Source organism: Nilaparvata lugens, chromosome 1 (assembly GCF_014356525.2).
Source record: "Nilaparvata lugens isolate BPH chromosome 1, ASM1435652v1, whole genome shotgun sequence".
Taxonomy (NCBI): domain Eukaryota; kingdom Metazoa; phylum Arthropoda; class Insecta; order Hemiptera; family Delphacidae; genus Nilaparvata; species Nilaparvata lugens.
This window is the reverse complement of record NC_052504.1, coordinates 957,821-983,338: the sequence shown is the minus strand read 5'-3', so window position 1 is coordinate 983,338 and position 25,518 is coordinate 957,821. Positions and strand designations below refer to the sequence as shown.

The following is a 25,518-nucleotide window of genomic DNA, read 5'->3' as shown; positions in this document are numbered from 1 at the left end:
GAATTTCTATGATTGTGGTAATTTTTCCCATTCTAAAACTTGTGGTAACGATTATTGAGTTCATTTTTTTATTTTTTGTTTTCATTTTCTTAGACTCCTAAAAAAAGCTTAAGTTTTTTATATGAATATGTGGGTTTTGGGGAAGTCCCATGTATTTATCTATTATATTACATTCTTCTGTATATTTTGTTTTTTTTTTTTTATTTCAATTGTTTCATTTAATTCTCTAAAATTATGACGCTAGCAAGATTACTTAGTTCAATTGAGGAAGTGAATACCTTTTCTTCAGAATCAGTAGGCATTGGCATCTATCACCAAAACATACGGAGCATGCAATCAAACTTTGATTCATTCCTATTATATCTTAATGGTCTAACTGTGAAACCAGCGATAATTATTCTTAGCGAGGCCTGGTTACAGCATGAGAATGATGTTCTATTATATCAAATAGATAACTATGAGAGCTTTTCAGTATTCTCTGCTTTGTCTAGGGCTAGTGGTATTGTCGCTTATGTGCACAATTCCATTGATGCGAGGACGGGTGATTTCCAGATTCCGAATTGCGATTGCCTACTTCTGAATTGTATATATGGGAATCGCAAATTCTCAGTAATGGATATTTATAGATTGCACATTGGTGATCGTAGATTATTTGTTAATAATCTGAGAAATGTTCTTCAGAATGTAAAAATGAATTATTTGATCTGTGTCGGAGATTTCAATATAGATATTAGCCTAGACGACATTGTTGTAAATGATTATTTAAACTGCTTAAGCAGTAATAGTCTTGAACAGCTGATTGATGTCAACACAAGGGTGGTCTTGAACAGCTGATTGATGTCAACACAAGGGTGGTCTTGAACAGCTGATTGATGTCAACACAAGGGTGTCTTGAACAGCTGATTGATGTCAACACAAGGTGGTCTTGAACAGCTGATTGATGTCAACACAAGGGTGTTCTTGAACAGCTGATTGATGTCAACACAAGGGTGGTCTTGAACAGCTGATTGATGTCAACACAAGGGTGGTCTGAACAGCTGATTGATGTCAACACAAGGGTGGTCTTGAACAGCTGATTGATGTCAACACAAGGGTGGTCTTGAACAGCTGATTGATGTCAACACAAGGGTGGTCTTGAACAGCTGATTGATGTCAACACAAGGGTGGTCTTGAACAGCTGATTGATGTCAACACAAGGGTGGTCTTGAACAGCTGATTGATGTCAACACAAGGGTGGTCTTGAACAGCTGATTGATGTCAACACAAGGGTGGTCTTGAACAGCTGATTGATGTCAACACAAGGGTGGTGGAGTTGTCATCAACTTGTCTCGATCACTTCTCTTATCAATCTGATTGGGCTACTGTCAGTAGAATCGCAGTAATTGATAACTTTATCACCGACCATAGAGCCTTAATAGGCTTTTTACCGGTTGGAGAGGGAAAAATATTATTACGTAATGCAACTGAATTCAATAAACTTGATTATGATTTAATTTCTGAACACATAAAGGCTCAATCATGGATAGGTGTACTCGAAGTGGATGATACAAATACAGCATTTGATAAATTCTATAGTATTATGAACAATATTTTGAATAAATCCGTGAAGCAAGTGATATATAGAAATAATCTGAAAATGATAAAACCGTGGATGACCCCTGGGTTGACAAACAGTATAGCAGTACGTGATAAATTGTACAAGTTACATAAAAGAATGCCTGATAATATTACACTCAAAAATAAATTCATAACTATGAGAAATAATGTAAAGCAGTGGATAAAGGATGCAAAATGTAAATACTATTCGGACAAACTGAATTTACACGATAAAAATCCAAGGAAAAAATGGGAAGTATTACATTCAATCTTGCCTGGTGAAAATAAAAGAAACCATGGGATTCAACTTAACGAAAGTGGCTCATTGATTAGTGATAGCAAGAGCCTTGCAGATATATTCAATAAATATTTTATTGAACTTCCTAAAAGACTCTCCCAGACTTGTCCACCAAAAACAGATCATATAATACAGCGATACTCAAATGAATTCAAAACGGAACTAAATGTCAGGTCAATTTTTCTGGATCCTATCAGTAGTGAAGAACTTATACAAATTGTTAAAAAACTCGATATGAATAAGATCTCAGGTAACGATAGAATAACAGCTAGAATTTTGAAGCAGAATATCTCATATCTTTCCCAGGTTATTACATACTTATTCAATCTCTCAATAGTTGAAGGGAAATTTCCAAATGTCTTGAAAATCGCAACTGTTATACCGATTTTTAAAAAAGGGGACAGATTGTCCAAAACTAACTACCGTCCCATTTCTCTACTACCTACCCTATCAAAAATATTCGAAAAACTTATAAAAAAGAGAATTCTGAGTTTCTTAGATAGTAACAACTTTTTCTCTCAGCAACAGTTTGGCTTCAGAGAGAATCTTAGTACTGAACTGGCACTTCAGCATTTCCTGCAGAATGTGTATAAGGGATTAAATAAAAAACAAGGTAAAAATGCAGCTGGTTTGTTTATCGACATGAGTAAAGCATTTGATACAGTTGATCATGATCTTTTGCTACATAAATTATGGCGAGCAGGTATCAGAGGCACACCGTTGGAGTTGCTTAAAACTTTCCTTCAGGAAAGAAGACAATCAGTTAAAATCGATAATGAGATTAGTTGCCATTTGGTAATCTGTCATGGAGTACCGCAGGGATCTGTCCTAGGACCTATATTATTTTTAATATATATCAACGACTTATTTAAGGGTGACTTCAATGGGGAAATAACTACTTTTGCTGATGACACTGCATTGTCATATAATACAGACAATAAAATCCAACTTCAGTTAAATATCCAGCAGGATTTGGATAAACTATCACTCTGGTTTTCTTGTAATAAATTATCTATGAATGTACAGAAAACGAATTATATTATTTTTAGTCTTGCTGGGAGTCAAAGCCTTCCAGATCCTATACTTCTTCACTCATTTGACTGCAGGCGAGACCAATGTGATTGTCCCATAGTTAAAATGGAATCCACAGTAAAATATTTGGGTGTGTTCCTGGATAACAACCTATCTTGGAAACAACATATATCAGTCCTTAAAAAGTCTCTCCACTTTTACCTCAGAACAATGTTCAGATTGAAGGGGCTTTGCAATCAGAATATACTTAGAGATATCTATTATGCGTTTGCCCATTCAAGACTTAGTTATGGTTTGAGTTGTTGGGGGGGTGCCTATTACACTACTTTGGATCCTATAATTAAGCTACAAAAATCATTTATTAAAGTAGTTGCTGGCGTGGGTTATAGAGACCACTCTTTTCCACTATTTCTCCAATCTGGGATTTTGCCGCTGAGACATATGTATGTTCACAAGGTATTGTCCATGTTTTACTTGATTAGTGGAAATGACGGTGTAACAGTGGACTATTGTGATTTGGTTGAGGGTCCCCATTTAACAAGAGGAGTGGTAAATCACAACCTACGAGGAGTCAGGCCAAACTGCACTCTTTTTAGGAAGTCATTCATTTTTCTTACACTTAAATTTTTCAATCAATTACCCAATGATATCAAAATAGTTTTCAGGTCTCGTGATAGAATACAGTCGCTTGAATCTATTATCAAGAAATGGCTACTAAGTATTACCCGAGAGGATCTTGAAACTATGTACAACCCTATGATTTAATTTCCAGTGATGAATGATCTATTGCTCCAATTTTGCCAAAACTGATTAATGTTATTTTTTTCATTTTTCATTAATATATTCTCTACACACTTCAAAATGGTTTTAAATAATGTTTTAGTGTTTGTTTAATAATTCTTAAAAAAGTGTTTGAGTTGAATTCATTGTTTCCTATTGACTGGCTCATTATTCTTCTCCGTTATATTCCTAAACTCTGGTAATGTTTTTTATTCCATAAAATAATATTTTATAATAATTTTTGTTAATAATATTTAATTGATAAAATATTTGTTGATATATTAATATTATATATTTATTAATGTATTGGTTGATGAGTATTTATTTAATAATTTCTATTAAGTAATAATTTTTTATTCCATATCATTTTTGAAATATATATATTTTTTGTTTCTCTTCGTCCTGCGTGATGAATAATATATTATTATAATTATTAATACTAGATTAATCTTTCATATATTTTCCTTGTTGAATTTGTATCTGCCAGCTTTCTCTGTCTCTGCTTGTTCCTTGTCTAACTGCATTGCTCTCAACTGTACTCCATCATGCGGACGTGATTTTATCACTTGCATGGTTGAATATTTCCACATATTATTAATGTCAAACTATAGTAGGAAAAGTATTTTATGTTTATTATTGCTTGATTGCTTGTTTGTATATTGATGGAAATAAAAATTTATTATTATATTATTATTATATGTAGTGGTGCAATGATTTGTATTTAATGAGTATTTATAGGTGCCGAATGCCGAATTCTGAATTATCAGGTGCCGAAGCTCTGTCCCCAGTGTGAAGCGCTGCCCTTGTCTGCCATGTGAGCTCTGACTGCGGCGTCCAACACGGCATGGATCTGCTGGCATCCTTTCAGGGCTACGCCCACCATCCCAGCCAAGTGATCCACGTGCACTCTCTCCAGCATCTCGGCCACCACGATCTGCAAACATTCATCAACCACAACATCATAAATAATGCACAACAAACCATCTAAAGTAATTTAAAGTAAATAACTAAATCACTATTTGCTATTAAAAAGAACAGATTTTTTCCAATAAATGAATTAATCACTCATTGTGACGAGATCTTTCGGTAGGTCCGATAACCAGGCAGATGTCTTCCAATGACAACCAGAAAGATGGCGGACCTGCCGAAAATCTCGTTGTCACAGTGAGTGATTAATTCATTGGAAAAAATCTAATTGCTAGTCGTTCTTTTCAATAGCAAATAGTGATTTAATAATAAGCAGTTTGAGATGGAAAACAACATTGTGAATAACTATTATCAAGTGACCTGTTTGGTATCAGAGTTTTCAGGTCACACCTGATCGATTTCAGAGCCTCTGACATGACTTAGAATATTGATTCCTTTTTAAAGTGAGGTCCATGTTATAATGATGGCAGTCGAGAAAGATAGGAGAACAACGTTGCTGATTCTCTGCCTTGCCGCTGCCTTCCATAAAGGAAAGCTGATACCAGTATCATGTAATAATCAAGTGTTCATTCTTGATTAAAATAATCAATTATATTTCATATCATTTTCACTGAAATTATAACGTAGTCCTCACTATAGAATTAGTGTAATATTGATAATCTTGTGTATGTACGTTTTTGTTTCTTAATTACAACTAAGAAATGTATAGGCTAATGTTGCTCAGTTACAGAGTAATAGGATTTTCATCTCTACTCTAGTGCCGGTTGCACAAAAGCCTGTTGAATTTTAATCATTATTAAATACCACGAGAACCAACTAGAGAAGCCTTCTTTTAAAAATAGCCTCTCTGATTGCTTCTTGTGGATTTAATCATGGTTAAAATTCAACAGGCTTTTTTGATATTGCTTTCATGATTCATGTCTATTGAAACTAGTGATTTTATAGGCTATGTGCTCTAGCCGCACTGGCTCTAACCACGCTCTCAAAACGCCGCTAAGGAATTGCACCTTTATAAATAAATACAGGAGATAAAAATGCGATTGTTATAGTGGATATTGGAGCAGCAAGACCGATTCACAGTAGTCACTAACATAGTTTTCATAGACTGAACTGAATAATCACAGTACGTGATTCAGTGTGAATTGACGTATTGTGAACTGGTATTTGCAAGTCAAGCAATTGACAGCGGATATAAGTCATCAAGTCTTGAATACTTCAAATCAAATCAAGAAACTTTTGATTTGATTTCTTCAAGCAAACAAGCTCAAAATCTATGTTATTGTTGGCTGTCCTTACGAAAGAAAGAAAATGACTAATAACTATTATAAGTAAAAAGTTTATGAGTTAAAACTAAGGCTCTATTACATCAGGACACCAGTGAGACACTAGGAGTGAGGGTGTAAGGGCCAAGCCATACAGAGCTTTTTGTTCAGGAGTTTATAAAATCGGCAGTGCAGGAAGCTCTACGATTGGCTGATTCCCGAACTCCAACCCAATCAGCAGATAATCATCCAATCAGAGATCTCCCTGTCCTGCCGACTCTAAAACGCTATTTATGGTTTGGCCCTGAGGCAGTGTTCTTTCTCTTCCTTCGTAAATCAAATTCAAATTATTCAAAGGCAACAATAAAAATTGTAAAACAAGGTCTCAATGTAATACGTGTCCTAGGTTCATATTGAACTTTTTGTGTAGTTGAGAAGTTGATATTGTGGTAATTATTCATATTGAATGAAAAAGTCTAAGAAATTGTCAAAAACCACAGATTTATTGATAATTAGAAAGACCGGTTTCGGTTATTAAACCATTGTCAATCTCTGATAAACTCCTATTGTACATGGACACTGATGGTATCCTAGTATAATAGGAACTTAATAAAACAATGCGCAATAGGTTTAGTTATTTGATTTGATTGTATGGTATGAGATGTTGTGATATTTTTCCATAATTGAAAGAATAAGACTTTGATATTGTCAATATCACTTTTATTTATTCGAAAATTAATTTATAATTCAGAACCAGGTTTCATGGTAAAACCTACCACATCTTCAGCTGAACTAATAAGTTTGTTGTTATTGGAGGAACAGGAAATTCAATTTTAGGTTATGTGTTGGGATTGTATAGGGGAAGGAGAATGAAATTTGTTAGTGGGAATGGATGAATTAATGATGAAATTAAATTATGTTAATATTTGAAGAATGGAAAATTACATTTTAAATGGAAATCTAGACATCTTAATATATATATATATATTATATATATATATATATACATCAAATTTGGTTGGTAGCTTACTGGTGATTGTATAATCATTTATGGTTTTGAAATTCTGTCTCAATTCTAAAGGTTATAATAATATTATAAAATTATGAAAACAAAGGATATTATTATGAAAACAATTCATAATAATTGTGATTAGTCTAATCTAAAACCACATTAAGATAATCAGTCTTATCTAAATTTTTTTTTTTCAGTGTTACCTTTAGGTTGGTACTGGTCATGGCACCAACTTGAATATAAACTTAATTTTGAGAAATTTATCAAACTAGAATATTAAATTTCACTTAACCTTATAAGGTGCTTAATATAGTAGGGGGAGAGGGGAGAGAACTTAATAAGAAATTTGATAAAGGGGTGGGGGATCTTAGTAATTGAATTATTCTGTTAAATTTCTCAAAATTAAGTTTATATTCAAGTTGGTGCCATGACCAGTACCAACCTAAAGGTAACACTGAAAAAAAAAAAATTTAGATAAGACTGATTATCTTAATGTGGTTTTAGATTAGACTAATCACAATTATTATGAATTGTTTTCATAATAATATCCTTTGTTTTCATAATTTTATAATATTATTATAACCTTTAGAATTGAGACAGAATTTCAAAACCATAAATGATTATACAATCACCAGTAAGCTACCAACCAAATTTGATGTATATATATATATATATATATATATATATATTTTAAGATGTCTAGATTTCCATTTAAAATGTAATTTTCCATTCTTCAAATATTAACATAATTTAATTTCATCATTAATTCATCCATTCCCACTAACAAATTTCATTCTCCTTCCCCTATACAATCCCAACACATAACCTAAAATTGAATTTCCTGTTCCTCCAATAACAACAAACTTATTAGTTCAGCTGAAGATGTGGTAGGTTTTACCATGAAACCTGGTTCTGAATTATAAATTAATTTTCGAATAAATAAAAGTGATATTGACAATATCAAAGTCTTATTCTTTCAATTTAGTTATTTGAATGATGTATTTTGGTGATTTCTAGCATTGGTTATTTTTGTAAATTGAAATAGAAAATGCTGTGTGATAAGAGTACTAATTTGGTACTTGTTCACAATATCAGCATATTGCACAAGACCACTGTTGGTGTCTTGATTATCGGTAGAATTTGATTATCTGCTCTGTCGAATGATAGACAAGGATAGCAACACCAATGTTAATCAAACTCAACCATTATAACGTGGACCTCACTATAGAACAAGAACAACCACAACATGATACAGTATCAAATCAATATGATACAGTATCATCTCAATGATTTGATACATTCGCTGTCTGCTTTATCGAATGATAGACAAGGATAGCAACACCAACATTAATCGAATTCTGCCATTATAACGTGGACCTCACTGTAGAACAAGAACAACCACAACATGATACAGTATCACAACACATGATAAGGTATCAACACAATATTATACAGTATCATCACACAAGATACAGTATCAAATCAATATGATATAGTACCATCTCAACTTGATACACAACACTATGATTTAATACATTCGCTGTCTACTTAGCCGAATGATAGACAAGGATAGCAACACCAACGTTAATCGAATTCTGCCATTATAACTTTGACCTCAATATAAGGCTCAACTCACACTCACGCGACTCAGATCGAGAAGAGACTCGACTCTAGTCGAGAGCATGTGTTTTCAAATGATCACGTTGCAGAGACTAGAATCGACTGGTCTGAGTGTCACTATTTGGAAGCACATGCTCTCGACTAAAGTGGGAGAGAAATTACTTTTAACACGGCTCTTTCTCGAAGACGGAGAGGTCCGATGCTCTATCCTCCACTAATCACTCCCACTACCTAGCAGCATTCTCCTTCTTTTGTGTCTGTGTGAGAGAGCTTTGCAACGCGACGCACCAACACTCCCCTTCCAGCTATTGCTGGCAATGTTCCAAGTCATATACTGGTCAGCAGGTATAATATTGTTTTCATCACAAGAGCATGAAGCAAAATGACACGGCGCATCCAATTGTGCGCAGGATGTCTGTCTGTGTCTACGCTACAAACTGTGGAGGGAGAAATGAGTTTCTCCTCTTCATGTTAAAAGTAATATATCTCAGACTTTAGAGTCGAGTCTCTTCTCGACCTGAGTCGCGTGAGTGTGAGTTGAGCCTAAGAGTGCTAATTTGTTAGTTGTTGACTACTGGTGTGTTAGTGACCTTTTTGGAGAGAGGCATGGCAACAATGGCGAGACTGGGCGAGGAGGCGAGTGACTCCTCGAGGTGGGAGATGTCGAGCATGGCAACACTGTTGTTGGCGAGCGAAGCGGTGCACCCGATCACGTACTCGTTGATGGGAATGCCGGCGTCTATCAGAGCCAGTGTTGCCGCGTTCACACAGCAACAGTAGTTGCCCCCATCTGCCTGCAACACCTGCAACACGCATTTAACATACATTATATTGTCACAAAGTGAATTTTTGTGACGGATGGAGAGCCGTCGACTAATGCATAATTTAGCGAATTTATTCTGTTTTAGAATAGGAATAGGATCGACTTCCAGATATATTTTGTTAGATTTGCAGTTGTGTACATGCACATCATCACCATCGTCGCCAATCCCTATGAATTAGCAGCATTCGTATCATCAAAACGATAAGCGACCACCGAGTTGAGTCGGTATCGTTCTTCATGAAATTTCTGGAATAGAAATATTGTTTACCGGCCTGATCTACTATATGAATCAGCAGTATTGTCATCATTGGCTGCACCCTTAGCATCAGGAGCAGCTGAGTCAAAACCCCGTCACATGACCAGTGGCGTGATCGTCTTTTCAGACTCTCATTGGTCAGGAAGCTCTTTTCCCCCGGCCTCCTAATTTTCAGCGACCCGGTGCAGCTTCAAAAAGACCTGGGAGAGAGGCAGTAGTTCGGTGAACGGGTTCGTGTACGGCTGCGTTCCGAGCGGCGCTCCTAATAGTGGTGTACTAGAGGGTTAATATTCTATTCTGTATTTTAGTGAATGGAATATTGTATGTCGAATTGCCGACTGTATTTGAAGATAGAACTTCCTGGGGGATTTTCTTCCTTGTTGGTTATTTTTCCTAAATTCGTATCACTGGGGGTGAACGAGTTATCCTTGGTTTTGAAACCTGTAAGGGATCTCAAGTTTGGGCTACAAATAGTTGAGTGGGAAATTTAGCTAGGCTCTTATAGCGGGTTATTTTTGAGTACTTAATTTATAAGTCTCGACTCTGTCGCTTCACGACGTTTTTAATTATAATACGGGAAGTGGGAATCGGTTCGCTATTCTCCGTATCAGTATCCACGCCGATTCAGGTAATTGTATGTCAGGACTGGTAGTCCGTAGATTTTTCCTTCTTTGTAGTAAGGTGGCCTTTAGTTTAAAGAGTAATTTTTCTCCATTGAGTTTTTATTCTTGTAGGGAAATCCCTGTCCTTTTTAAGAATAGTTTTTCTCAATTAATTTTTATTCTTGTGGGAAAATCCCTGTTCCTTTTGAGAAAAGTTTTCTCGATTAATTTTTATCCTTGTAGAGAGATTATTATCATTTATGGTAAATTTTCCTTGCTTAGTTTTCATACTATAGAGTGGCCCAGTATTTTAACTTTTCTTAGCAGTTTCTGACTTGCTGTAATACCTAGTAGGAAATTCCAATCCTTTTCCTAGAGAACTCAGGTGCAGCTTGAGTTCGTCCTTGTCGAAGTTTCTAGACTGCGACGTCCATTCTCTTTCTTTCTCTTCACTCAGCTCTCAGGTACAGCTTGAGGACTTCCTCGCCGAAGTTTCTAGACTGCGGCATCCTTTCTCTTTCTTTCTCTTAATTCTTCCTGTGTTAAAATCCTTCCTGATCTCAGTTCCAGATTCGAGATCGTCCTAGTCGCGGGTTTTCAGACCCGCGAATCCCTTTTAAAATTCTTAGAAACCTGTCTCCTTTAATAGCAAATATTATTTGCTGGTTTTCCCTGTGGAAAATTCACGAATTTTCTCGTGGTCTCAGTTGCAAATTAGAGATTGATCTTGTGGTAGTCTTTAGACTGGCAATTACTTGGAAAAGTCTATTGAAATCTTTTCCTGAATTAGGAGTCTCTGACTCGATATTTTCCTTGTGGAAAATCCTGGAAGAATCCTTTCCTACCCTGACAACGACAGACTGTTGTCTTCCCGATATTATTCTACAGACTGTGTCCGTGAAAAATCTTTTCTATCCTCTCATAATAGTCGACATACTGACTATTAATTTAAAAGCGTTTCGGACGATTGAGAGTGATTTCCATACCCTTAAGGGCAGTCACAGATTGGCCCTTAATAACCGGCGCGCAGTCATCAGATTAGCGCGGAAATCCTATTTAGCAGTTTCAGAATTGCTGAAAATCCTTTCGCAGCTGCAGGCTCGCGATTCAGAAATCCTACACCTAAAACCTTATTCTCTAAATTTTAATTACCACATAATTGAAATTGATATACTGTATTTAGCTAGCAGGTCCAGCTTGCTGAGAGCTAGAGCGCAATTCTCAGATTGCGGATTATTGAGCAGACATTTATTTGCTGTAGAGAATAATAATCTTATTATTGATTCTCTGTTCCCTATACCTTATACCGTATACCTCATACCCTGCACCCTATTCTCTATAGCTCTCACCTTAAACCCCATTGAAAACCTACATCCCGGGCTTGCAGGTACAGCTTGCTCGCCGTCAATTCGCAGTTGGTTCAGATTGCGTACTACCTTTATAAATAGAATTATTGGTAGGGATCTGATAGTCAGATCCGTCTCCTTGTATAGGGTTATCTTAATCTCCCTTAAAACCCACCCTGTATTCCAAAGGCCGAGGGCCGAATCGGCCAGTAACGCCACGGGTAAACACTCTTCCCCTGAAAGTAAAAATCTCGCGAAAGAAGCAGAGGGTAAAGAATCAGGATAGAGGGAGAAGTGTAGGTCCGGTATCTCCACCTGTCAGTACGGCTACTGACCCCGACCCATATCCGACTGTAGCTAGTCCGCGTTGTAGCAATACTTCGCAATTATTAGGAAACCTAGAGGGTGGAATAGGTCATACTAATAAAACTGACGTCTCCCATCGTGGGGCTAAGACGTCTGGCGCCCAAGAAAATCGCGAAGAGGGTTTAGGTGAATCCCAATCCGCGATGAGTGTACACGGAGAAGAGACTACTCATCAGGATGATGAAGTCGTACAGGCGGTCCGCCGGGAGGACCTCGCGGAACGCGAAGCCGACCCCAGAGTGTCGTGGGTGTATCGGCTGAATAAGGAGGAAGCGGTCGGCTACCTAGAGAGTCTCGGCCTGTCTACAGCGGGGACTGTGAAGGAGCTGAGGAGGAGGATGGTCGAGCACCTTCGATCCCGGACCGCTGCTGCCTCTCAACCAGGTACAGAGCCGGCACTGTCCCGCTCTTCAGGCACGTATAGTCAGGGAGAAGTCTGCGACAAGGTAAGAAGTTGGAATTTACATTTTGATGGTGTATCGGATGCTCCCAGTTTCATCGAGAGGCTCGCGGAACTCCAGGGCGCATATGGGATCTCTGGGGAGCAATCTCTTATAGCCCTGCCGGAGCTGATGGAGGGAGGGGCCCTACTTTGGATGCGGAATCGTAGCTCCCAGTGGAGGACGTGGGCTGATTTTGTAGAGGCATTTAAACTCCGTTATTATCCTCATTCTTATAGTAACGACCTTGAGAGTCAGATCATTGCAAGGAAGCAGAGGGAGGGCGAACCGGCTGATGAGTATGCCGAAGCCTTGCTTACCTTAATGAGACGGTTAGGTAGTTATGAGGGGGATAGGATGCTTCAAAGATTGTATTTAAATTTATTACCGAGGTATAAATTATATGTTCGTAGCGTAGGGGTTAAAAATGTAGATGAGTTGTTAGATGTAACCAGAGAGTATGAGGCGATTCGTGCTGAAGAGAGAAACGGGAGGTTATTTCTGAAAAGCACGAAAAGTGAAGAACAAAAACGGAGTGATTTTCAGTCTAAAGCCGCACCGAAAACGCGAGAAAATAAGGTAGGAGAAATCCAAGAGCCTAAGTGTTGGAATTGTAATAAAGTAGGGCGCATTGGAAGTCGAGTTGTCCCGAAATTTCTAGTTGTCAAAAGTGTAGAGAAATTTTTGATTATTGTAAATGTGTCTCACAAACCAATAAGATATCAGGAATCGCTGTAGTGAAGTCATCACGTGTTTTAAGTACGAGGTCAAAGTTGGGGGATGAGCGCATTTTTATTGACGTAGAAATTGCAGGGCAAAAATTTATTGCACTATTAGATATGGGAGTAGAGGTATCCTGTATTAGTGGAAAAGCTCTTAAAGTGTTAGAGCAAGTAGGGTGTGTTAGAAAAGAAAATTGTAGTCATCATGAAATATTAACTAATGGGAAGTATAATAATTTTTCCACAAAAATTATAACTAATTTAAAAGTAGAAAATATTTTAGTTTCATTTCAACCGGTAGTTGTAGAGGGGCTTTCCCACGATGTGTCATTGGGTATGTCATTTATGAAGCATCATAGTATGAATATTCAAATGCGTAATAGAATTGTAGAGTGGGAACCTAGTATAGTAGATAATGGAGTAACGTGTAGATTAGAGCGTGAAGAGATGTCTAAGTCTTGTATCTCGGAAGTTGCTACAGTAGCTAGCGAGAGAAGGGAGAGTGAGAGTGATGGAGATGGGATTTATGTCCATGTGGGAGTAGGTGGAATGGATCTCAATGCTTCAATTGATACGACGACAGAGAAAACATTTATCTCTTCTGAAGTAGCCAACCGTCTTGGAGTAGAGGGGGAGCCCATATTACCGGTTATCGTTTGTGGGAAAAATTATAATTGGAAGGTATCTATCACACCTAATATAAATTCGCGAATGGTTTTAGGGTTGAAAAATCTCCGTGATATGAGAGCTGTAATAGAGTTACAGCCTCATGGTATTCGCTTGAGGAGTAGGGATGATGAGGGTAGATTATCAGTTGTCTCCGGGATGGACAAGGTGGATAAATCTCCTGTAAGAAAACTTGAAAAGTTTTCACCTATCTCTGAAGAAGCTCCTGTAAGCGGGAAAAAAGTAAAACTCCATAAAAGAGTTGAATCTGTTAAACTTTATACCTGTCCTAAAAATAAAGAGAAGCAGGGGAATGCTTTAAATATTAAGAATAGGCAGGATAAAGTTGTGGTACGGGATGTACTGTCACGGTTTTCTCATATAGAGGGGGGCGAGTTGAATAGAGCTAACTCAGGTTGTAGTGCAACTCATTCAATTGAAAATCGCCGTAGCGATAGCGAATTTAGTGGGAAAGGAGAATTGAAAACCCGATCCGTGATAAGGAGATCAGGGGTGAATGATTTTGAAAACAATTCATTGTATTCCAGCTGTCAACAGTATAGGAGCCGATGGAGAAGAGCGAAAGAAATAGGTAGATTTCTAATGTGTCACGTATGAGGGATGAATGGTTCTCTTTTCATCTTTCATCTTTTTCTCCTTTTTCTTTTCATTCTTCACAGGTGCTGCGCCGTTTTACTTTTCCTTTCCTTTCAGATTATTATACAGCCGCTTTCAGCCAGGGGCTGTCGTTATCGGTGTTATCGGGAGATAACAAGCGATGAGGTCTATTGCTAACTGCTGTTACAATAGTTGGAGCAACAGGTTGTTTCTTTTTCAGCGTTAGGTCATGCTTATCTTGTGGCTTCGAGAAGCCTGACCTACTACACTAATTATTCTTCTTTTCAGCTTGACACTCTTCTTTCATATCTCTCTTTATTCACTCTGTTATCTTCTCTCTTTCACTTCCTTCTTGTTTTCTTGAGTGCTGTACTTCGGGTGTGTGATCATGGGTTCAACACGGAGTCAACCGGTACCTCGGATGCTGTATTTTCTTCTCATCGCCAACCCCCCCCCCCTCCTTAGTAGGAGTGGGGTGTCACAAAGTGAATTTTTGTGACGGATGGAGAGCCGTCGACTAATGCATAATTTAGCGAATTTATTCTGTTTTAGAATAGGAATAGGATCGACTTCCAGATATATTTTGTTAGATTTGCAGTTGTGTACATGCACATCATCACCATCGTCGCCAATCCCTATGAATTAGCAGCATTCGTATCATCAAAACGATAAGCGACCACCGAGTTGAGTCGGTATCGTTCTTCATGAAATTTCTGGAATAGAAATATTGTTTACCGGCCTGATCTACTATATGAATCAGCAGTATTGTCATCATTGGCTGCACCCTTAGCATCAGGAGCAGCTGAGTCAAACCCCGTCACATGACCAGTGGCGTGATCGTCTTTTCAGACTCTCATTGGTCAGGAAGCTCTTTTCCCCCGGCCTCCTAATTTTCAGCGACCCGGTGCAGCTTCAAAAAGACCTGGGAGAGAGGCAGTAGTTCGGTGAACGGGTTCGTGTACGGCTGCGTTCCGAGCGGCGCTCCTAATAGTGGTGTACTAGAGGGTTAATATTCTATTCTGTATTTTAGTGAATGGAATATTGTATGTCGAATTGCCGACTGTATTTGAAGATAGAACTTCCTGGGGGATTTTCTTTCTTGTTGGTTATTTTTCCTAAATTCGTATCACTGGGGGTGAACGAGTTATCCTTGGTTTTGAAACCTGTAAGGGATCTCAAGTTTGGGCTACAAATAGTTGAGTGGGAAATTTAGCTAGGCTCTTATAGCGGGTTATTTTTGAGTACTTAATTTATAAGTCTCGACTCTGTCGCTTCACGACGTTTTTAATTATAATACGGGAAGTGGGAATCGGTTCGCTATTCTCCGTATCAGTATCCACGTCGATTCAGGTAATTGTATGTCAGGACTGGTAGTCCGTATATTTTTCCTTCTCTGTAGTAAGGTGGCCTTTAGTTTAAAGAGTAATTTTTCTCCATTGAGTTTTTATTCTTGTAGGGAAATCCCTGTCCTTTTTAAGAATAGTTTTTCTCAATTAATTTTTATTCTTGTGGGAAAATCCCTGTTCCTTTTGAGAAAAGTTTTCTCGATTAATTTTTATCCTTGTAGAGAGATTATTATCATTTATGGTAAATTTTCCTTGCTTGGTTTTCATACTATAGAGTGGCCCAGTATTTTAACTTTTCTTAGCAGTTTCTGACTTGCTGTAATACCTAGTAGGAAATTCCAATCCTTTTCCTAGAGAACTCAGGTGCAGCTTGAGTTCGTCCTTGTCGAAGTTTCTAGACTGCGACGTCCATTCTCTTTCTTTCTCTTCACTCAGCTCTCAGGTACAGCTTGAGGACTTCCTCGCCGAAGTTTCTAGACTGCGGCATCCTTTCTCTTTCTTTCTCTTAATTCTTCCTGTGTTAAAATCCTTCCTGATCTCAGTTCCAGATTCGAGATCGTCCTAGTCGCGGGTTTTCAGACCCGCGAATCCTTTCTAAAATTCTTAGAAACCTGTCTCCTTTAATAGCAAATATTATTTGCTGGTTTTCCCTGTGGAAAATTCACGAATTTTCCCGTGATCTCAGTTGCAAATTAGAGATCGATCTTGTGGTAGTCTTTAGACTGGCAATTACTTGGAAAAGTCTATTGAAATCTTTTCCTGAATTAGGAGTCTCTGACTCGATATTTTCCTTGTGGAAAATCCTGGAAGAATCCTTTCCTACCCTGACAACGACAGACTGTTGTCTTCCCGATATTATTCTACAGACTGTGTCTGTGAAAAATCTTTTCTATCCTCTCATAATAGTCGACATACTGACTATTAATTTAAAAGCGTTTCGGACGATTGAGAGTGATTTCCATACCCTTAAGGGCAGTCACAGATTGGCCCTTAATAACCGGCGCGCAGTCATCAGATTAGCGCGGAAATCCTGTTTAGCAGTTTCAGAATTGCTGAAAATCCTTTCGCAGCTGCAGGCTCGCGATTCAGAAATCCTACACCTAAAACCTTATTCTCTAAATTTTAATTACCACATAATTGAAATTGATATACTGTATTTAGCTAGCAGGTCCAGCTTGCTGAGAGCTAGAGCGCAATTCTCAGATTGCGGATTATTGAGCAGACATTTATTTGCTGTAGAGAATAATAATCTTATTATTGATTCTCTGTTCCCTATACCTTATACCGTATACCTCATACCCTGCACCCTATTCTCTATAGCTCTCACCTTAAACCCCATTGAAAACCTACATCCCGGGCTTGCAGGTACAGCTTGCTCGCCGTCAATTCGCAGTTGGTTCAGATTGCGTACTACCTTTATAAATAGAATTATTGGTAGGGATCTGATAGTCAGATCCGTCTCCTTGTATAGGGTTATCTTAATCTCCCTTAAAACCCACCCTGTATTCCAAAGGCCGAGGGCCGAATCGGCCAGTAACGCCACGGGTAAACACTCTTCCCCTGAAAGTAAAAATCTCGCGAAAGAAGCAGAGGGTAAAGAATCAGGATAGAGGGAGAAGTGTAGGTCCGGTATCTCCACCTGTCAGTACGGCTACTGACCCCGACCCATATCCGACTGTAGCTAGTCCGCGTTGTAGCAATACTTCGCAATTATTAGGAAACCTAGAGGGTGGAATAGGTCATACTAATAATATACATTTATAATTTTATCAATTATAATAATATATCATCAATCATCGATTATTCAATTTAGTTATGAAAGGAATGAATCGACAAATGAAAGGGATAAGAGAATGAAATTGATTTTTTTTCATCACTACAGGCCAATATGAGCTTTGGCCACGTCCACTACAGAAGCTCTCTCCACGTTTCTCGGTCCTCAGTCATTTGTCTCCATCCTCTACATCCCATTTTTTGGAGATCGTCTCTCACTTGATCTTCCCACCTTATTCTCGGCCTTCCTCTCTTTCTTCTTGAATGTAGCCTCTCCTTAAATATTATTTTAGGCATTCTATTCTCGTTCATTCTGCAGATATGTCCAAACCACCTAAGCCGCTGTGCCTTTATAAATTTTACAATATTTCGGCCTTTTATCAATGCCTCGAGCTCTTAATTAGTTCTTCTCCTCCACTCCTCTCCTTCCCGATCGTGTGTTGATGGGAAGGATATTATTTTATATCAAAGAATCGACAATTATTTGTTGAAACTCCGCCGATTTATGAAGTTACATTACAATTTTATACAATCGTTATTCTAATTGCATTTAATCTTTATTCTCATTGATTAATTATCTATACTTTGTAAAATTCGTTGAATAATTACCATTACCGTCATTTAATGTAAATTAGTGTATAAGCCAGTAAATATTGTAACATACATAAATAAAGAAATCTAATCTAATCTTTAACTGGACCATAAATCTTTCTTAGGATTTTCCTTTCAAACACCCCTAAATGGTTTTTGTCTTCTTTTGTTAAAGTCCATGATTCACAGCCGTACGTTACAACAGGTCGAATTAGGCTCATATATTTCAAGTTTCGTGTTTCTACATATGAGTCTGTTCTTCAAAAGTTTGAATAAAATTGATTGGAACATGTAATTTATTGTTATGAATATACCGGAACTGTTTGCTGTGATAATATTTCTCTGTTTTTGAGTAAGCGAAATGTATGTATGATATATCTATATGTCTACCTGATGACTTTGTCAATAACATGCATTTGTTCACGGCAGTAAAAACATTTTGAAATTGAATTATATTTGCGGATGATATGATGATTTGGGAAGAAATAGTTGAGGATGTACAAATAAAGTTGGATGCTTGGAGCAGTGTTATGGAGAAATATGGTCTGAAAATAAGCAGAGAGAAGAGTGAAGTAATGGTCTTAGGAAGAGATGGAAATATTGCCGGAGATAAATAAAAATATAAATCTAAGTACCCTTTTTAAAATAGTCTATTCACTATTTGTCTACAGTCTATTTGTGAAAAGACTATTTTAAAAAGGGTACCTAGATTTCTATTTTTATTCATATTCAAGACTAGCCCTAATGGAAAAAAATACAATATTGCCGAAGATATTGATTTGAATGGAGAGCCTTTGAAAAATGTTAGGAGTTTTAGGCACTTGGGCAGTGGAATTGCAGATGATGGAAAATAAAGTATGTGATAACAAGAATATTGCAAAAGGGAGCACATTATTTTTACCAGACAGTTGAACATTAATTAATTTGCAATGGAAAAATGCCAGAAAATGTAAAGATTATGATGTATAAGACGTATTATAGAGAGGTCCACGTTATAATACCAGTGTTTGATTAGCAAAGGTATTGCTATCCTTGTCAATCATTCAACAAAGCGGATAGCGCTATCTCTTTCTCGCTTTGCTCTGTTGCCAGATCGTCTTTTAACAATGTAGAATTAATAATTAACAAAATATTTCATCTTAATTATGAAAATTCATTATGATATTATTGAAAAATATAATTTCTTGCTTAATAAAATATAATTGATAATTTTAAACGTGAATGAACAGTTAATATTACATCAATAAACCTGTATCAGCTACCGTCTATAGAAGTCAGAGGATCGGCAACGTTGTTCTCTTTCTTTCTCTATTGCCATTATAACGTAGACCTCACTATAGTCACAAGTATCTGAAAGTAGGCCTCTGAGATTATTGTATTAAAAACATCTAAGCTAGGTAAATGTGCAAATGAGCAAAGCATACTAACTTCAAGGAAGATGTCGATCTGCGAGCGCGGATAGATTTCGGTTTTGATGGCGGCGGTCAAGGCCTGCTTGAGGTGTGACGTCATCTCCTGCGACTTCCGGTCTCCGCGCGGTCGCCGCTTCCGCTCACCTGTGCTGAACGTCGCCATGCTGTACTGACAGTTCACTATTGCTGAGTCAGCCAAAGCCTTCACTCTGCCTCCCCGCACCTGTCACACAATACAACAAATATTACAACCAAAGCAGCCAAGTGCACAAGCCAACAACAGTTCTATAAATTAGAGGCTACTAGAAAATTTATATTATATTTACCAAAACTCATAGCCTAGTATATCATTATAAAGCTTGATCTAAGTTGCACCAATTCTTTTTCTTTAGACATTAAGGCTCAACTCACACTTACGCGACTCAGGTCGAGAAAAGACTCGACTCTAGTCGAGAGCATGTGTTTGCAAATGGTGACGTCGCGGAGACTAGAATCGACTGGTCTGAGTGTCACCATTTGGAAACACATGCTCACGACTAGAGTCGAGTCTCTTCTCGATCTGAGTCGCGTGTGTGTTGAGCCTAATGATTGAATACCTAAGAGTAAACTACAAAACAAAGTAAATGCAAAGGAGAAAAGTGAGTACAGAAGATAATAAGATACAAGAGAATTAAATGGATGAAGATGTTAAAGAAAAGAAAGAAAACAGTTCAACACTTGCCAGTCAACAAGATATATTTAGTCGTTTAAATCATGCTAAACTTGTAGTATGGTATTGCATTACATATATCAACAAATACTTAAAAAGGAAAGTTTTACAAACACGTAAAAGTTTCATGGAGAGTGGTAATAATAATAATTCTAGTGACCTGGCTGGCTCCGGTCAGGTGTCAGAGTTTTCAGGACGCACCTTCAGGTCTCTGATATGACTTAACGACTGCATTGCGTTTTATTAGGCAGCCGGGACCAACGTTTAACGTGTTCAAATAGAACATGGGAGTTTTTTATGTAGGCCAATATGTAAATAATAAATAGAGAGTGGCTTACTTACTTACTTGTTACTTGTCTAGTCTTCTCCGCAGTCAGTGAGTCAGGTGACCGGGGAATCGTCAGATTTACATGAGCTCTCTCTAAAACAGTTGGCACAATTTGGCTAACACAAAGATGGGTTCCAGTAAATGTATAAGTATTTAATTTTATTAAAAAATAGTTACTTACTTGATGAGGACCGTACACAGCAGCTAATACTTTGGTATTGCCTTGTTCCAAGTAAGCACTTCCATCGGGCTGTTCGAATACACCAAGTTTGCATCGAATTTCTCTCAGTTCTTCAGGACGTCTACCATCTAACCTCAATCCCTGATCTGACAGCAATTCCATGCTAGACAAATAATAATATAACCTTATCTGGTGATAGAGAAATAATAACTAATTAAGAAAACAGAAATAAAGTTTGAATTGTCAATCTTATGTCATGTAGCAATTTATTTCCTTACTTCAACCTACAATCGTTCAACCCACCAACATCGTTTGTCAAGTTTTATTTTTGATTTTATTATATAAGTCATTGAAATAAAATGATACTGCTGCAATTTGTGATAACTATCTTCAATGATGGAATGACGCCATTGTTGTCATGTTGTGGAAAATCTACATCTATCATGGCTTCGTGTCGTCTGCAAATCAGATAGCTTTTTGAATGCCGAGGCAAACGTGGATCGCGTCCACAAGGACGTACAGTGAATGTTGAGGCATGTGTACATACGATTGTTCGCGCGAATCTGTACGGACGTGTGTACAAGGCTTTAAGAAAACAGAAATACAGTATGATTGTAAGAACTGTAATTTGAGGTTAGAGCTGCACGCCGCACGATGAAAAATATCGATGTTTTTGAATCGATATCCTAAAATTTTTGACATTGATATTAGTATACCGACTCTTTTTTGCCATCGATATTCTAGTTCGATATAGGTAGTACCTATCAATGTGACTTTGTCAACTTCATAGGAACATCGAGGATCGAACTCTCATCGACTTTTCATTACTACATGACTACATCAGTACAGTATTGGACTGATGAAAAGATCCCTATAGTGATGTCCACGTTATAATGGCAGTGGATAAAGATAGGAGAACAACATTGCCGATCCTCAGTCTTGTTAATGCCTTCTATAGTATAGACGGTAGCTGATACAGGTCATGGTTCAATGATTGTCTACACTACAAAGCAGCAAATGCACCTGAGAAGAGAAACATTATTACATTATTTTTCTTCAAGGCATACTCTAACCTGAACAAAGCTTACCGGAAAGCAGTAGGCCTAAATGCTGCTAAGAAAAATCTGGTGTTGTACACTCACACAACTTTCCTTGCTCATTGAACTGTAAGCCTCATTCTTAGACAAGAATAATTTAGGGGAATAACATAATGACGATTGGCGGCAAAATATTTGCTACTACGATCAGACTACTTTATATGTGTATATATAATTGTTTTCAGAGTACTTTTTCCTTTGTGTAAATTGTGAAATTCGATGATTTTTTCAAAAGTCGTCAAAACAGCTGTTCTACAGATGAAATATCTCGACTATGACTGTGTTCTTTTTCCTTTTTATAAACTGCTCTACCTACCTACCTCATGCACGAGAGGGAGGTTATAAAGTCCATTTCTCAAGGGTGGGGTGGACCCCCCACTAGTTTCCCAGGAAAAAGACTCATGCCAGACTCATGATAGAGCTGATAAATAACTATACAGAGTATGAATTTGAAAAAATCGGTCAAGTAATTTTTGAGAAAATCGTGAAAAACATGATTTTTTAGTAATTATCTGCCATTTTTCTCAAGAATATTACGGAGCTCCTGCATTTTTCCCAAAAAATGAGACTCATGTCAGTTGATAGGGCTTATGAATAGCTATCTATTGTATAAATTTGAAGAAAATCGTTAGAGCCGTTTTCGAGAAAAACATGATTTTTTAGTCATTATCCGCCATTGTTCTCAAGAATATTACGGAGCTCCTGGAATTTTCCCAGAAAAGAGACTCATGTCAGTTAATAGGGCTTATAAATAGCTATCCATGGTATAAATTTGAAGAAAATCGTTAGAGCCGTTTTCGAGAAAAACGTGAAATACATGGTTTTTTAGTAATTATCCGCCATCTTGAATTCAATTTTATTGAATTTCTTATTGTCGGATGCTTATGGTATAAGGACCTCAAGTTTAAAATTTCAAGTCAATCGTTTAATTAGGAATGAAGTTATCATGTTCACAGGCATAAACACACACACACAGACCAACACCCAAAAATCATGTTTTTGGACTCAGGGGACCTTGAAACGTATAGAAAACTTGAAATTAGGGTACCTTAATTTTTTTTGGAAAGCAATACTTTCCTTACCTATGGTAATAGGGCAAGGAAAGTAAAAAGTCTATTGAGGAAAGAATGAAGTCAGCACCAAATCAATGCAAGGCTGCTTGGGGAAACAATAAACAGTCATCGACCTAAAATACCAGGAGTTAAACCACCACTGGATCCTGACAAGTTTAATGATTTTTTCATCACTACAGTTGAAGACATTGTTGCTAGTTTACCGGCTGTAAACATCAATCATCCTACTCAAAAATCTCAGAGCAACCACTACCAGGTTAGACAAATGGAAGGAAATAAGCCATGTACAGATAATAAAAATGGTGAATGGCTTCAAGAGCTCAAGATGTCCATGGAATATCTTGTTCAGTTCTTAAAAAGACAATTGAGAATATTGCTGAGCCCATGGCAGAGGCAATAAACAACTGCTTAAGAAAGGGGAGATTTCCAGATATACTGAAATTGTCTAAAACTATTCCAATTTATAAAAAAGGGGACACAAATCAACCCTCAAATTTTAGACCAGTGTCAATTCCTCCAACAATGTCAAAGGTTATCGAAACTATCATGAAGCTGCAGCTTGTGGATTACTTCGACACAAATGATCTGTTCTCCAGCTTACAGCATGGCTTCAGAAGTGGCCGATTAACAACTAGTGCACTGATATCAGTGTCAGAAAGAGTTCAAGAAGTCTTTGAATGGTGAATGCCTTGCTCTTACTCTATTTGACCTGAGCAAGACGTTCGACTGTGTCCCACACAAAATTTTAATTGAGAAATTGGAGCACTATGGAATTTGTGGTGCAGTGCTGAGTACCCTCAGTGACTACCTTAAGGATAGGAGGCAAGTAGTCTCTATAGGAGGAGCAACATCAGAAGTGAAAGCAAACTGTCACGGCGTGCCACAGGGTTCTGTGCTGGGCCCGCTGCTGTTTATCATACTCATGAACGACTTTACACCACAAGATGGCTCAGTACTATTTGCAGACGATACTACAATCATGTCCAGAGGTAAAACTATCAATCAGACAATGGATATAAGCAGATCTCGAACATGTGAGGCAAGGCAATGGTTCATCAATCACAGGCTGAAATTGAATGAAGACAAAACCCAGGTATTAGTCTGTACAAAGAAGAATGATATTAGACATACAGACAATGCCCCAGTTAAATTACTCGGTTTCTGGATTGACAGCAAATTATGTTGGAGTGATCACATAAGTAATGTCTGCATTAAGCTGTCCAGGGTTACTCACTTGTTGCTTAAATTGAGGAACATTGTCTCTGCAAACTACCTGCTTACAGTATATCACGCACTGTTTCATACACATGTCACATATGGCCTCCTAATGTGGGGACACACTCCATACTGCAAGGTTGTGCTACTGATTCAAAAAAGAGCTCTGAGAATAATGACGTTCTCCAATTATTTGGAACATTGCAGGCCGCTGTTCAGAAAGCTTCAAATAATGACTGTTTACAGCCAATATATTTTCGTTGCATTGATGCATGTGAGGAAGAATAATGAACAAATGAAAGGAGAAATGAGGTCCACAACTACAATACACGGTCAGCAGGGAACCTGGAAGTTCCACGAACTCGATTGACAAGCAATCAGAAGAGCTTCCAGATAGCGGCATTGAAGATCTTCAACAAACTTCCCACCGATGTTCAGGAAATGGAACTTAAGAGATTCGAGAATGCCCTGAAAACCCAACTTCTTGAGCGGCCCGTATACTTGCTCAACGAACTAGACGAAGAGACGCTTTTTCCTGCTGGATGACCCGGCTGGGTACACGACTACGACGCGGTCTATCTGGCACCCCCAGTCAACGACCCAGACATCAAGTATCAAGTAAGTAAGTGAGTAAGTATCAGGTTTATTGATGTAATATTGACTGTTCAATCTCGTTTAAAATAATCAATTATATTTTATTAAGCAAGAAATTATATTTTTCAATAAATTCATAATGAATTTTCATGAAATATTTTGTTAATCAATTATTATATCTACATTGTTAAACGACAACCTGGCAACAGAGCAAAGCGAGAAAGAGATAGCGCTATCTGCTTTGTTGAATTATTGACAAGGATAGCAATACCACTGCCATTATAACGTGGACCTCACTATAGTTGTTCCGTGAGGGGACGGACAGAGGTGGAAGGAGGTCTACTATGCATTCCTGACTGCTGTAGTTCTAATCCGAATTATAAAATTAGGACATGCTGGCTGGTTGACTCAAATAGCTGGATACAACTCAACTAGATGATAAGTGTCGGAAATTGATTTTAATCGTGATTAATCTCACGTCAACCAATCAGAAAGCCTTATTATCGAAAAAGCCTTCTCTGTTTGGTTCTTGTGGAAATAATCACGATTAAAATTTAACCGGCTTTTGTGCAACCGGGCCCAAGTGTTATAGCTAAGCATATAGTAGCGTCTTGATACAGTGGAAGGTAAAACGGTCCAGGGGTCATATGTCCAAGAATGAATATTCCATGTTATTATGTTCAATATTGTACCTGTTAGAATGTAGGCTATGAATGATAACCATTGAATACTAGAATGTACTTCTTTTTTGGACATTATCAAGATTCGGGAATGGAATAGATTTGGGCCAAGCCTGTTGTTCCTTCTCAATCATATTTATATGATTTGTGATT

The 25,518-nt window shown here is 37.6% G+C and overlaps 1 protein-coding gene across 1 annotated transcript; it reads right to left on the bottom strand.

The window, feature by feature from the left end:
* Window positions 1-4,404: 4,404 nt before the first annotated feature.
* Window positions 4,405-21,429, bottom strand: LOC111048988 (exosome complex component RRP41). Its single transcript, XM_039427216.1, has 5 exons — window positions 21,308-21,429; window positions 20,707-20,934; window positions 19,505-19,711; window positions 9,118-9,330; window positions 4,405-4,640 (listed from the first exon to the last, which is right to left on the bottom strand). The coding sequence occupies exons 2-5, from the start codon at window positions 20,866-20,868 to the stop codon at window positions 4,470-4,472; spliced, it is 753 nt and encodes a 250-aa protein (XP_039283150.1). The 5' UTR covers window positions 20,869-20,934; window positions 21,308-21,429; the 3' UTR covers window positions 4,405-4,469.
* Between the last annotated feature and the right edge of the window lie 4,089 nt (window positions 21,430-25,518).